The sequence below is a fragment of the Rhinopithecus bieti genome, unplaced genomic scaffold, assembly GCF_001698545.2.
Source record: "Rhinopithecus bieti isolate Rb0 unplaced genomic scaffold, ASM169854v2 scaffold_39746, whole genome shotgun sequence".
In the NCBI taxonomy this organism is placed as follows: domain Eukaryota; kingdom Metazoa; phylum Chordata; class Mammalia; order Primates; family Cercopithecidae; genus Rhinopithecus; species Rhinopithecus bieti.
Window position 1 is genome coordinate 2,504,936 of NW_016816960.1, and position 15,596 is coordinate 2,520,531.

General features: G+C 44.1%; 1 protein-coding gene across 4 annotated transcripts in view; it reads right to left on the bottom strand.

The window, feature by feature from the left end:
• Positions 1–364: 364 nt before the first annotated feature.
• CCR9 (C-C motif chemokine receptor 9) overlaps positions 365–15,596 on the bottom strand; it is a 19,545-nt gene continuing 4,313 nt past the window's right edge. For 2 of the 4 annotated variants that reach the window (XM_017855776.1, XM_017855773.1), the window contains exons 2-3: positions 8,741–8,789; positions 365–2,705 (exon numbers count right to left, since the gene is read on the bottom strand). In XM_017855776.1, coding sequence (XP_017711265.1) covers positions 1,617–2,705; positions 8,741–8,761 — 1,110 coding nt within the window. In that variant the 5' untranslated portion in view covers positions 8,762–8,789 and the 3' untranslated portion in view covers positions 365–1,616. Of the gene's footprint in view, positions 2,706–8,740; positions 8,790–9,230; positions 9,273–9,393; positions 9,459–15,596 lie in introns of those variants that run through there. The other 2 variants (XM_017855774.1, XM_017855775.1) reach the window with 2 other exon arrangements.

The window sequence follows — 15,596 nt, forward strand, 5'->3', positions numbered from 1 at the left end:
CACAACGATCCACAAGGCACTGGGGAAATTAGATGCTTCCTCTAGAGCAAGTGGCAAAGTCAGGGGTGGTTTATGGTGCTGTTCCAATAGTCCTCCTTGGAAATTCCATTTGACTAACACATAAAAGCCTGAGGAGTAAGTTTGGACAGAGGAGAAATAAAAATTTGTCAGCCATGATGGTTTTAAGGTTTTGGAGATCTTATTTCCATTTCCTTATTCCCACTGCTTACTCTTCACATTTTTTTTTAAAGACTAGTCAGTTGCAGTAGAGAGAAGCAGAGGAAGTAGAACAAGGAGTTCAATCTGTAACTGATTGAACAATCAGTTGAGGTAACTCACTACCTTCAGACCAGCCTTCACACCCTTAATATATCTATTTGATCTTTAATTGCACACACTTAAAATATTGAGACAGGGTAAAGAAAGTGACAAGTAATTAATGTTTCATATACACATTAAAAAGCACTTTTCTAATATGCTAAACATTTTCAAAGGTGATACATTTTGCCAAATTGTGAAAAGAAAGACACAAAAGATTCAAAGGTGAATTCTATTATTTTTTTCAGCCTAATCTCTAAGTTAAAAGCTTTTAAAATGTTGCCACTATAGAGTAAGAAAAGAAGAAGCATGGAAGTAAATAGCCCTCTAGCAAGGCCTGCGCTTCACCCCTTTGCCCTCCCTGGCTGCTGCCCGTATCTGCTCACTTTATTCCTCTGAATAAAGTGGGCCTCAGGAAGAAGAGGACCAAGAAAACCAGCCCATTTTCTAGGGAGCAGACGGTGGACCCACAGCAAGTGCCACTCAACAGAACAAGCCTACAACAGGGCCAAGGCTGGCTCCTGCGAACCCAGCTGTTATAATCTCCCTGCTCAGGCCATGGAGGGACACTGTCACCATACCAAGGAATAAGTGCAATCCTTGTCTAGGTCAAAACCTCCAGCAGGACAACAGACTTTGGATATCTTGTGGGTGGGGCCAGTTGTCCAGGGGTTCACTGGCCAGACCTGCAGATCGTTTCAAAATCAGAACAAGGACCTTCACTGGCCCAGAACAGAACAAGGAGAACACAAGGAAATTAGGTGTGAGATTGCCTGGAAAGGTTCTAGATCAGGAATCTATAAGACCTGGCATGGGTTATCAGGCTCAAGAGCAGGGTAGAAAATTTCCCAGAGATGGACATTTTCAGGAAACCTTCTGCTTTTGCAGTCTGTAGCAGCAGCCAATGCTTCTGTGTCCCCTTTTGGAAGAGGCAGCATGAGGACTGAAGCCACAGAAGTTCACAGTGGATGGAGAAAATCCAAGGCCTCCTCCAGAGGCAGCGACATTGATGCTCCGGCGAGTGGCAAAGCCAGGGTGCTCCACAGTGCTGGTCCTTAGTCCTCCTTTGAGAATCGCAGGCATCACAGTCAAGAGCCAATCCAACACCCTCCTTGACTAGTCAGTCGATTTTGAAATATTTGCTTTGGCAAATTCTGACTACAAGTAATCATATTGTACAGATTCATCCCTTTTTGAGTTTTCTTTTGTCTTTCACTCTCTCTGGTCCCATCAGTGGGGAAACTGTTTCTGTATTTCTCATTTCTTCCAAAAGAACCAGGCACCTCAGAGAAGACCCCTCAGAGGGAGAGTGCTCCTGATGTTGTCTCCAGCAACATAGACGACAGCTTCAAGCTTCCCTCTCTCCTTGTAAATGAAACCCACTGGGCCTGGCTGATGCAACCCAAGTTCTTCAGTGTTTTCACAAGATCCCGACGGAATCTCTCACCCACAAAAACATAGAGAACAGGGTTCAGGCAACTGTGGAGGAAGGCGATGGTCTGGGTCACCTGGAAGCAGATGTCAATGTTGGTGGAAACGGCACAGCTGGAGATGAACATGACATAGGCGTCAATGGTCTGCACCAACAAAATGCAGTTATAGGGAAACTGAGACAAGACAAAGACTGTCAGGACAGTGATGGTCACTTTTAGGGCCTTGTGCTTGGACGACTTCTTGGCTTGTATCAGGGTGTGAATAATGATGGTGTAACAGCAAGCCATGACCACGAAGGGGAGGAAGAACCCCAGAATGACCTTCAGGGTCAAGACAGCTGACTTCAGTTTGGTGCTCTCATCGCTAGGGTAAACCATGGTGCAGACAGCAATGCCAGATTCCTCCTTGATTTGGCTGTATAAGATTTCTGGGATGCAGAGCGCAGCTGCCAATACCCAGATGGTAAAGCAAACCATTTTGCTGTACAGAAGCCTTTTCTCCCTCCAAGTGTGTGCTCTCATGGCCTGGGCAATAGCGATGTACCTGTCCACGCTGATGCACATGATCAGCAACACGCAGCTGTAGAAGTTCATCTTGTACATGCTGTTGACCACCTTGCACATGAAGGTCTGGAATTTCCACTGGTCAGCAGTGGCAATGGCCCAGAAGGGAAGAGTGACAAGAAAGAGGAGGTCAGCAATTGCCAAATTCAAAAGGAACATGTCGGTCATGGTCTTCACTCTTGTGCAGTACCAGTAGACCAGGATGACCAGACTGTTGCCCAAGGCACCCACGATGAACACGAGCCAGTACAAGGGCGGGAGGAAATGGCTCGCAAACTGTCTGACATTGTTTTTCTCACAGTAGAAGTCAGTGAAGTTGAAGTTAACGTAGTCTTCCATGGAAGAGGTGGATTCAGAGCCATAGTCATCAGCCATGTTAGGAATAGGGCTCTGCGAGGGGACACAAGATGGCATTAGGTCAAGGCAAATATTTTGAAGGTCCTGTCTGATGGCAGAGGCATGGACCTCTTGACGCTTCCAACCTCAAACACCTATGGTAAGGCCAAAGACACGTAGGCATTCTGAGGCCTAGGATGTAGGCATTCTGAGGAAATCTGCTTGGGTTGTCACATATTTATTTATTCAACAGATGTTTATTAAGCACGTACTGTATGTTGGCTACTGTGCTATGCACCAAAGAAACTGTAGTAAATAAGTCAGATGTGTGTCTTCACTCTCAGGGAACTTACCTACCCATAGAGCAACCAGACAAGTGAATGAACATTTATAGTGTGCATGCCAAGTGCTCTGATAGGGTAAGAGTGCCTCCACACTCTTGATGGGCAGTTTTATCAAACTGTGGGTATGACTGTGATCGTCCTTCTCCTGTCTATTCAGTTTTTCACTGACCCTAAAAAAAGGTCAGCAAGGGCTCTTAAACTCTTCTGGATCCCAGTCCCTTGAGTTTCCTGAAAGCTCCAGGAGCACCAGCATACACCCACATACACATGCACATACACATATACACACAGACACTCTCAACCCCACGTACACACACAAGCACCATGACCTGCTCTATAGTTAGCAGGACCCACGTTCCAAAAATTATTAGGAATTTCAATACATCGAGCATTCAAACAAGCAGCACTTCTAAGCACAGGGCCCCTGTGTGACTGTGTGGGTTGCACAGCCATGAAGCTGGCCCCAACAAGCACACATACTCACATGTACATGCATACACATAATACATGCACTTGCACATGCTCTCATGTACACAAACCTGCCAACACTCATGCTCACACGCACATATATACACGCTCATGCATGCACACATATATACGTGCATATACGCGCATACGCACACACACTTCTTACACTTTTTTGGGGTTCCTGAATCAGAAGCCATCCTAGAACCCCTCCCACGGAAACAGGAAATGAGGGCTGGAAATGAGACCCTGAGATGTAAGCCCTTGAGTCAAACCTGGGGTGGGAGGGAATGAAGGACATGGACTGCCCATGTAGGAGGAGGGGAGAGTCCCTGCCACGCCTGCTACATTCCTTCCAAAACCTCTGCCCACAGATCCTCAAACACTCTCACTTCCCACCAGTTTCCCTCCCAGCGCTCCCATTAGGACTCCCAAATTCCACCAGGGACTACCAGCTCTCACTCCCTTTCCTTGAGGGACATTCCTTGCCAAATCTCATCTCCACTTTTGTTTCTCCTGAGGCAAATGCAATAGTTCAATTCATCTGGATGCATTTGGACTAGAAGTCACCCAAAATCCACAGTAAGTTTTTATTTTGTTTTGAACAGTTAATATTAACAAATGTATAAGTACAAAGATTATTTTATGTACTTAAATGTTTATATTTAAATAACAAAATATTCTCTACCTTCTGTTAGCTGGGCTCTCCCTATCTGTATATGTTGTAATATCCATCTATTTCTAGTAGATCCGACCAGCATTTCCCAAACCATGTTTTGGGTGGAACACCCAATGGTTAAAATAGTTGAGCATCTCTGCTGCATATTCCTTCTTTGAAATTCACAATACTCCTGAGCACATTGAAGGATCTGAAAAGTCCTACAGAACTTGTTTTATTTATTTGTTTGTTTGTTTGTTTTGGGATGGATTTTCACTCTTGCTGCCCAGGCTGGAGTGCAATGGTGCCATCTCGGCTCACTGCAACCTCCACCTCCCAGGTTCAAACGATTCTCCTGCCTCAGCCTCCTGAGTAGCTGGGATTACAGGTGCATGCCACCATGCCTGGCTAATTTTTTTTTTTTTTTTTTTTTGAGACGGAGTCTCGCTCTGTCACCCAGACTGGAGTACAGTGGCATGGTCTCGGCTCACTGCAAGCTCTGCCTCCCAGGTTCACGCCATTCTCCTGCCTCAGACTCCCAAGTAGCTGGGACTACAGGTACCCACCACCACGCCCGGCTAATTTTTTGTATTTTTAGTAGAGACGAGGTTTCACCATGTTGGTCAGGCTGGTCTCGAACTTCTGACCCCGTGATCTGCCCACCTCGGCCTCCCAAAGTGCTGGTCACCGCGACTGGCCCAGAACTTGTTTTATTTTAATTACACATTAGCACAGTAAAGACTCTGAGAAATCCTTCAGAATCAGTTGAATTTTGTTTAACAATGTTTTCAAACCTTATTGGAATATAGAACCTGTTGTGTGTGTGTTTGTAGAGGGCTTCTTAGATATCAGGGCTCACTGAGTTGATTGATAAAGGACAGTAGATGTTAGTCGTATCTGGGCCTTGGCTGGCAGGAAATAGCAGGAGGACCCAAGGTAACTTGGATGACAACTGGGAAAATCTGACATCTAGTCCTGACTCCATCTCCAATATGTGACCAAGAGAAAAGCCTATTGCAAAGAGCGGGACCCAGGAGCAGGATCCTGGAGGTGGCTCTTCGGGCCAGGGCAGCTGGAAATGGCCCACTACTGCAAAGAACTAAAGAAAACTCATCTCCCTATTTTATATGGGATTAGTCCCTAGGCCTGATTTATCCATTTCAGTTTACACTTAGAGATGTTTCTTCTGGCATTGGCCTTTATCTGGACACCCAGCCTCTTGAGAGGACAGACCTCCTAGGTGACACACATTTTAGAGACATGCCAGGAGAATCCTCCCAATGCTGGACACGGGAACCAGTTGCAATCATGGCTCCACTAAGACAGTCGTCCTGTAGGAGGTGAGATTTGAGTGGACTTTGAGCGAAAGAAGTACTTGAGGATAGAAGGAAGACTGTGAAGCACACGGAGACCCCAAAGTGGACATCACAGCAGGTTTAAGAGGTTGGGAGGATGACCTTTTGGAGGAACCTCAGTAAAACCCAGTAAAACCATGCAGATGAGCAAGTACCGACTGTGAACCCACAGATGCATAGGTACTAAACTTGCTCTTGAAGTTTTTGTTTGTTATTTGTGAGTTGGTGTTTTTTGGTTTTGTTTTTTTGGGTTTTTTTTTTTTTTTTTTTTGGTCAAATAGTTTTAATAGACTTTCACATGAGCCCGAGCCCAAGGCTGTGAAGCAAATTGCAAGCAGCCTCACAGATGAGGGCCCAGGGGTGTTGCTGCATGGAGTTGCTTCTCTGGTCCAGCAAGCCTGCTCTTCTGCTGCAGCTCCAGGTAGCGAGGCGCACCATGGATTTTAAAGACATGTTAAGAGGAGGACAGACAAGGGAGAAAGAGGAAGGCAAGGGAGGAAAGAGGGCATGCGTGGCAAAAGGACGAGCACAAGAGACAGCTTTGGTTCATGGGGAGAAGATGAGACGGGGAGTGGGGAGCGGGGGCAGGTAGGAAGGCCAGCGTCACTTAGCTGTGTTAGTCCTGGGCTAAGGTGCTGGAAGGAGGTGGATTCCTGGGCCAGCGTGGGAAGGCGATCTGGAGCGGGGCCTGGAGGAGACTGTAGAAGGGGCAGAAGGGGAGAAATATGCGGAAGTCCCAGGACCTGGGTGACCCAGCTTTCTCCACGGCCCGGCGAGTAGGCACAGCCAACACTCCCAAGACTGAATCCCAGACAAGGATATTGTGTCCTGCTGGAAGCCCAGGGGCATAGTTTTTCTGCTGGGTGAGGATTAAGGACCTCATGCTTTTGCGTGAAGTTAGTTAGGTTAGGGACTCCCCAGGCATATTTTTTAAGTAATTGAATTTTACACCCCAAATCTAGATTTATATAAAATTTGTCAGGACCACAAAAGGAATCCTGGAATAATATCCCCTGTGTCACGACTCTTAGACATCAAATCCTCTGGAAATCCCCCAGTAAATGTAAACAAACCTCAGTGCACAACCAGGGCAAGGGGCCCATCCTGCCTGTCTGTGTCCCGGGCAAGCCTCTGAGCACACAGGCTGTTGCTCACACACAGGCATGTCTTCTTCCCTCAGAAGTCCTGGGCTCAGAAGCAGTAGCCCAGGCGTCCTGGTTGTGAACACCCAGAGCAGGAAGAAGGTCCCAGAGCTTTCCAGGGCCTCCTTCTCTGACTCATGTGTTCTTTGGAAACCCTTGGCCAGACCCAGGCTCAAGATTCCCCTCTCTGGGGAATGGACAGAGAAAGGGCAGGGACTGTGCTTGCCAAGGCTTCCATTGTGCCTTAGCACCAAGAATGGGCACAAGGGAATGGGAGCGATGGAATAAGAGAGGGTACAAGAAGGAGGGAGGAGGGAAAACAATGAATTTGTTATCAGCAGGGACACTGGCAGACACCTTGGCCCCACACTTAAGGAAGTATTAAATCCCAACAATCAGACCTGGATTTCAGTGCTTTGACATTCACCCTGAGGGAGCAACCCAGCAAAGCTATGATTGCCAACAGCACCCCTCAAGGGCTCTTCCTCCAAATCTCTATGAGACCTTGAACCCTCAAACCACCTTCCCCAGTCTTGGTCTCCTCATCTGTAAACAGGACTCTGCCTTTACTGTGACTCTGAAGGAATGTGGGGCACCTGCATGGGTGACTGGCCCAGCACATCCTCAGAAAGGTGGCCACAGGGTGCCACGGCTACTTTCCATGGAATGTGGGATCCAGGGCCACAGGGGTCCTATCTTCTTCCCATTTAGATGGCGCCAGACTCCTCTGATTAGAGAAGGTCATTATTGAGGTGCAGTTTCCTTCTTATCTGGGGCTGCTTTGCAGAGTTTGGCTATTATCCAAGATCCCAAATGATAAAACCAAATGACTGGCAATCTCAGAAGCAGCCCTGGCTCTGCTGCTTTCATCTACTTCTGTTTCCACAGCCTCAGGTATTGAAAGGTGAATTTAATGCAGGAGAAACTGAAGAATCTACTTTTGGTCAGAAGAATAGTTACTTCACCAGGACCAAATTAATTACTATTTTGTTGTTATGGATATAGGTGCAACTAGGTAACTACACATATGTAATACTAATGAATCATTAGCATATCATAAATAATTTAGTTGATGAACTGTTTCAGCCACCACTCTCTTTAGATCATGGAAACCTACAATGTACTGTGAGGCAGTTTGTTAGCCCACCTGCTAGGAAGTCTGGATTTCAATTATCTACATGTAAAACCCAGGCTTTCCCTTTGAGAAAAGCAAAATTAAAGCCCTTAGGTAATTTCGTAAGGCATTTATGAATCTAACAAAAGCATGGGAAATTAATTTGATTCTATACTTAATTACATTTAGCTGTAAAAGAAAAAAAGATTCTCAGGATTATGATTTGATTCACCGATTTTTTGTTGTTGTTGTTTAAGACAGAGTCTCACTTTGTTGCCCAGGCTGGAGTGCAGTGGCGTGATCTTGGCTCATTGCAACCTCCACCTCCCAGGCTCAAGCGACTATCGTGCCTCAGCCTCCCAAGTAGCTGGGATTACATGCGCATGCCACCACACCCAGCTATTTTTGTATTTTTAGTAGAGATGGGGTTTCGCCATGTTGGGCAGGCTGGTCTTGAAATCTTGGCCTCGGCCAGGTGATCCGCCCACCTCTGCCTCCCAAAGTGCTAGAATTATAGGCATGAGCTACCGTGCCCAGCCTAACTCACTAATTTTTGTTCAGCTCTTGATCTTTCAGGGGAATATATACTGTTATGTGTTTTCATAAGGTCTACATAATGTTATGCAGGAAACACAACTAATGTGCCCACCATGGGTTTTTTAAAAGCAAATTACATGAATTCTCCCTTTACCTCATTTGTCTGAGTTTTAGAACAGGCACATGGAACTAAGCACACCCTAGTTAAAGGTCATTAAAAACCCTTAGCTATTTATAACACCACATTTTCCTCTGTCTCCACAACATACCCCAAAGCGTAGCTACCTCTTTGCATTTGCAAAACCTTCTGTGCTGGACAGCAACCTACCCAGTAATGGGCATTGCCAGGCAGAGATCTTACCCTGGGAAACCACACAGATAAATCCTTCCCCCACAGTGGATCCTTCCCACACCCCCTAAAAAGGGAAGATGAGCGTGTGTTTTGAGGAGCCGGAGGAGCATGGCTGTACTCACTGTGAAGTCTGTGGGTGTCATGGTGCGTCAGTCAGATGCAAGGCTGCTCCTGGAAAAGGGACAAACATCAAAAAGGGGACTGGCTTGTAAATGTATAGTAACAACCAAATGCCAAAAAGATGGAGATTAAATTTTAAATCTGTTTGTTCTTCTGAAAAAAATATGCCAAGCAGGAGTTAGAGTCTATATAGTGTTCTAGGTTTCAGAATCATCTCAGTCGTCCACACAGAAATGCAAGAACCTCTCCTTTGAAGTTATCATTCACTTCTTTGACTCTGAGGGTCACCTGATTCTAGCATTTGTTTTCTTTCTACTTAGACAATAATTAGTGCATCTCACATCCACACATGAGGAATGGCAGGGGGGCTGTTAAACTTTTCCCAGCCCATGCTTTCTACATTAGCTCCCTTTCCCTTGATTGAGCTTCTCTGGCCCGTCCTGTTTTGCTGACTGGTTCCCCTTCCTCTGCTCTATCAGCTAAGGGACTCACCGAAGCTAACAGGACAGTGGTCGCTTTGAGAATGCCCTGGGCTCTGGACTCCCCAGGAAAAGGGCCTTTGAGTAACCAGGTGGCACGAAGAACATGAGGGCTGGATGGCGCCCGCTGGGGTTGAGGCCCCCTCCCTAAGAGACCCAGTGCCCCCAGAACCCACCTTTCTCCTCTTTACCCTGACTTCAGCAGGAAAAGGAAGTCCTAGGTTTGTGTACTGAAGAAAATGAGTTCTAGTTCCCTAGTGCACAGAGCCTCGGAACTGACTGCAATAAATCTCGAGTTGTCATTTTCATGTGTTTTGAATTTCTTTAAAGCCCACCCCTATATAACCGAAGAAACAACAGCTTGACTGCCTTCAAGGACGGAGTCTGTGCCTGAGCTGGGGCATTTCCTTTTATACTCTTAGCAAGTACGTTTCAAAGAAACCTGTCCAGCGTCACACCCCAAGATTCTTGAAAAAAAAAATCTCTTTCATAAATCCCATCCTAACCTATTGGCTTCCTTTCCATAACAACATCATGACCCCACCCTGCTTTTCTGAAAGTACAGTGGTTCCCAATGCATAATGTGTGGTAAAACCACTTTGGAAAACTGGCAGTTTCTTAAGATGTTATTCATGTACTCACCATGTGATCCAGTCATCCTACTCCTAAGTATTCACCCAAGAAAGTTGTAAGCATATGTCCCCATAAAGACCAGTATGTGAATGTTCATTACAGCTTTACTCTGTAGTAGCCAAAAACTGCTAACAGCCTAAATGCCCATCAAGTGGTAAATGGATAAGTTAACTTTGAAATATCCATCCAATGGAATAGGGAATGAATGACCGATTCACGCAGCAACATGGACAAGTCTCCAAACAATTATGCCAAGAAGCCAGACCAAAGGGAGTTCATATTGTATGACTTCACTTGTATAAAACTCTAGATAATGCAAACTAATCTATTGTGATGGAAAGCAGAATCACTGATTTCCTGGCAATAGAGAGAGAGAAGGGGAGGTGGCTGGGCATGGTGGCTCACACCTATAATCCCAGCACTTTGGGAGGCCAAGGTGGGTAGATCACCTGAGGTCGGGAGTTTGAGACCAGTCTGGCCAACATGATGAAACCCCATTTCTACAAAAATACAAAAAATTAGCCAGGTGTGGTGGTGTGCGCCTGTAGTCTCAGCTACTCAGGAGGTTGAGGCAGGAGGATCACTTGAACCTGGGAGGCAGAGGTTGCAGTGAGCCAAGATTGTACCACTGCACTCCAGTCTGGGCGACACAGCAAGACTCCGTCTCAAAAAAAAAAAAAAAAAGAGAGAGAGAGAGAGAAGTGGAGCGTGGGAGGGCAGGAGGGCAGGTGGGTACAAAGAAAACCTCAATGGGGGATAAATATGTTCACTGTCTGGGTTGTGTGAGAGCTTCACAGGGGTGTATGTATGTCAGAACGTACATTCTGCATTTTAATATTTGCGGTTTATTGTAATTGGACCTCAATAAAGCTGTTCAACTGAGGCAGGGAAAGCAAAGTACGACGAAAACATTCTGGTTTTCTTCACTTCTCAGTGTCGTCTCTGGCTGTCAGCAGGCCCTAAGGAGGAAGGCACCCAGAACTTCCTGTTCTGTTATAGCCACTGTGGACCCACGTGGGTTTCTTTTTTTTTTTTTTTTTTTTTTTTTTTTTTTTTTTTTTTTTTTTTTTTTGTTTGATCGTGTGGGTTTTTTCCTTTTATTTTAGCTTCAGGGGTATACGTGCAGGTTTGTTATATAGGTAAATTGCGCTTCATGGGGGCTTGGTGTTTAGATTATTTCGCCACCCAGGTTAATAAGCATAGTACCTGATTGGTAGATAGTTTTCTGATCCTTACCCTCCTACTTCCCTCCATCGTCAAGGAGGTCCCAGTGTCTGTTGTTCCCTTTTTTGTGTCTATATGTACTTAACGTTTAACTCCCACTCATAAATGAGAACATGTGACATTTGATTTTCTGTTCCTGTGTGAGTTCACTTAGGATAATGGCCTCCAGTTCCATCCATGTTAAAGGACATGATCTTGTTCTTTTTTATGGCTGTGTAGTATTCCATGGTGTATATGTACCACATTTTCCTTCTCCAGTCTATCGTTGATGAACATTTAGGTTGATTCCATGTTTTTGCTATTGTGAATAGTGTTGTAATGAACATACATGTTCATGTGTCTTTATACCCATATGTTTTTAAGATTAAATTAGATAGATGATTGATAGATAGATGGATAGATAGACAGACAGACAGACAGATAGATAGATAGATAGATAGATAGATAGATAGATAATTTGTGTGTATATGTATGTGTGTTTCACCTACATATTTCCTGGCTCTGTCTGCTGAGAGGACCTAAAAGCAATGATACACAGCATAATGAGCGCCTAGTGCCCTGATCTTGGAGTCTAAACACCTTTCTCCACTAAAGCAGCCAGGACTCCCTGGAGACATGTAACTACATGTTGATGGTGTGGATTTGAAAACCAGCTGGTTGGTCTTCAAAATCAATACCACCAACGTGGAAGCAAACCAATGTCACATTTGTCCTAAACATTTGAGAAGGGAAGACACAGCATCTTTATTCCTGGAAAAAATGTCGACCTAAATCAAAGAATGAGGAAGCATCAGAAAAACCCAAAATGAAGGACTTTCTGCAAAGTAACCGGCCAAATATCAAGGTCAAGTGACACAAAGAAAAACTGAGAAACCATCTTAGGTTGAAGGAGACTAAAGAGACAGGACAAGTAGATACAATGCAAGGACCTGGATTTGGTCCTGGAGTGGGGAAAAAGTAATTCTGAAGGACATTACTGGGAAATTAAGGGTCTTACAATCGGCACTGTGAATTCGATGATAGTGCTGGATCTGTGTTAAACTTCCTGATTTTGCTGACTGCGTTGTGGTTTTACAGGAGAATGCCCCTGTTCTTAGGAACTGTCCCCTGAAGTATTTAGGGGCAAAAGAGTACAGTGTCTTTGACATATTCTCAAAGGATTCAAAAAATATGCAAAAAATGCAAAAAATTAATGAAAGCATATGTATAGAGAGAGAAGGAGAATAATAAAGCCAGTGGGACAAAATGGAAACAATAGTTAGGGGAAGGGTTTATAAGCATCTTTACACAACTCTTCACTTTTCAGTAAGCTTGAAATTAGATACAAGTAAGACTCACAATACATTTTCAAAAGAAGAGGAAAAAATATTTTGGCAATTGACCCTACGACACAAGAAAGCCTGGAACAGGACTGTGTCTGAAATAAAAATGAGTAGCCCAGCCTCCGGCCGTGACCTTACCCAGCCACCTGGGCGTGCACCGAATTTCACTGCAGCCCTCTGGGGGCCAGGAAAACGCTGGCATTTATCTGAAAAAAGACCATGCTTTTCTTTTATGACTTTTTTTGTTACAAAAGTAACACATACGTTTGTAGGAAGTTTGGCAAATACACAAAAACCGAGAGGAGAAAATTAAAATCACCCATAATCTTTCTACCCCAAAATAACGACTTTTAACTTTCTGTTGTTTTCCCTACCAGCCGTGTTTCTATGAATTCGTACACTTTGAACTTTTATTTTCTTTTTCTCACCTAACAGATTACAAGCATTTCCTTCATCATTAAACATTCTTCAGACAGGTGAAGGCATGAGCTACATGGCATTCCGACAGGGGCTGTGCTCCAATTCATTAAAACATTCCCCTCTGTAGGGCAATTCACCTGCTTCTAACTTCTTTTTATAGTTATTTTGAAATATTTGCCAGGTGAATGAAAGATGCATTTTCTTTAGAACGGTTGTATTCTGCCCCTTTCCTGCTAAGGCAAAGAACTTTCCCCAGGCAGTATTTTTGAACTGTTCTGACATCTTCAGCTCTGTGGAGTGATTGCTTCCTGCATGGCATGACTCCAGGTGCCATCAAGAAGCCCAGTGAGCCTCTGTTTTGAAATAAGGAACTCACCCAGCAAGCAGAAAAGCAGCCACTTCGGAGTTAAGAATTACTCCCTCTTTTTTTTCCCCAGATGAAAATGCCCAGTTGAGTTGGGAAGACCTCAACTCAGCAAATTTAATTTTATTACAGCTTGGGGAATGGGGAGGTTGATTTTTGAGATATCAGTGAGAAAACACTTTATATATATTTCTAATACCCAGGGCTTATGTCACCTCCTTTTGCTTGCATGAAAGGATTGAATATGAATCATGTAATATCTGAGAAAAATTCCCAAAGAAAGAAGCCACAAAAAGAAGAAAGAATGGCTTTGGTTATAGTGAGTAATAGCAAGGTTCAGACTGGAAATAGCAATAGCTGGTAACGATGTTGGTAAGAGTTTGGAGAAAAGGCCTCCACACTGCTGTGAGGAGTATACATTTACGTGATCTTTTTGGAGGGTTAAGCCGTATCTGTCACAATTTACAAAGCACAACATCTCTGATTCTGCAGCACGTCTGCTTGGAATTTGCCCTACTGGTATTCTCACAAAAGAACACAAGGGTCCAGGTGTGGGGATACATGTTGGAGCAGAACAAAAATTGGAAAACAACTTAAACATTCAGCAATTGGTAATATTATGACACATCAATCCAATAAACCACGTGTAGCCAATAAACAAGGATGGTCCTCATGCTGATAGAAAAGAGGTCCCCAAGACTCTAAGATTAAAATGCAACATGTAGGAAGGCTTATGTTGTGTGATCTTTAAAAAAAAAAAAATAGATAGAGAAAGACATACACTGCACTGCTCACCAGCACCGAAACATTTTCTGGAAGGAGACTGAACCACGATGACCAATGGAAAATGAACTCATGTTTTCATTTAGATTTGCAAACTATTTAAATACCTTACCAAGTGTGTGAAATTTTAAGAGCTGTCATAAAAATAACTTGTCAGATTTTAAAAAAAGAAGAAGCCCAGTGCTCTAACGTTCAGCACACCTGTTTACAAAACTCATCTAGAGGAGGAACTTGTAGCCTGCTCCAGTTACCGCAGAAAGAGCAAGTCTAGTAGTTACATTCACCATGGCTACTTTATGCAACTAAATTGTGCACTAGCCTTCTAGAAAGGTTTGTCTTTATTTTATTTATTTTTTTTAAAAGGTAATATATAAATACAAGCCAGGCAAGATGGCTCATGCCTGTAATTCCAACACTTTGGGAGGCTGAGGCGGGAGCATCACTTGAGGCCAGGAATTTGAGATTAGCCTGGGCAACATAGCAAGACCCGTCTCTACAAAATTTTTAAAATATGCCAGGCATGGTTGCCTACCCTGTAGTCCCAGCTACTCAGCTGGCTGAGGCAGGACAATCGCTTGAACCCAGGAGTTCAAGGCTGAAGTGAGCTAACATCGCACCACTGCACTGCAGCCTGAGTGACAGAGCAAGACCCTGTCTCTAAAATAAATAAACAAATAAATAGTATATATAATGTAATATATTATAGTAGATCATAGAATGTAATATACTACATTTTATACAATATGCATCTGCTTCTGGCTCATAGAAAATTTGGAGAGAGCCGAAGAGTAAAAACAGGACCTACCCCTCCCTAGACTCCACATCTAGAACCTCCAGACAGCCTTGCCATCTATTTCTCTTTCATTTTTGTCAGAATACGTCTCAAATATTTTATTCTCCCACGTACTAAGTCTCAGTGCTTGCTTTCATTTTCTTCTTGCCGCTGAGAAGGAGGGAAAAATATAGGGGGGAAAATCCCACATTTGACCGAACATACTGAGAGCGAGGACCACCTCAGTGGTCTGTCAGGAGTGGATGGGCAGTTGACTCAGCACTGCAGCAAATCTCTCCCTTGCTGCTCAGTGAGGCCTTGTTGCAGGTGCCATGGGCCACCCATCGAACCCACTTATTCAATGTGCCTTGAGTACCTGATACATTTATTTGGCTTAAACAGTGTATAAGACATGATCCATGTTCTCAAGAAGCTTGCATTCAAGTACAGTGGGTAAGTCATGGCTGCCAATAACAACGAATGGAAAATGCTATGAGTTGTGCTAGGAATTGGAAGGAAGAAGTCATGTCTCTAGCTCTGGGGAAAATCCAGGAGGGCTTCAATGAGGAGGTGACATTTTTGCGGGTCCTTGAAGGCTGAAGAGCATGCAGACATGCAATAAGGAGAGGGAACATTGCTCCAGGGTGAGAAAACATATGGAAAAAGGCGTAAAAGCCAGAAAGCAGGGGGTATGTGCAGGGACCTGGGAGATAAAGGAAGGGAGAGAGCTGCTAATTCTCCAAAAGAGAAAAGTACCTGTTAGAAAAGTTAGCTTGGAACCTATTATTATCCAATCATTATTTTGGTATTCTCTAACATTCTTTCTTTTAACTTTTTTTTTTTATTATTATACTTTAAGTT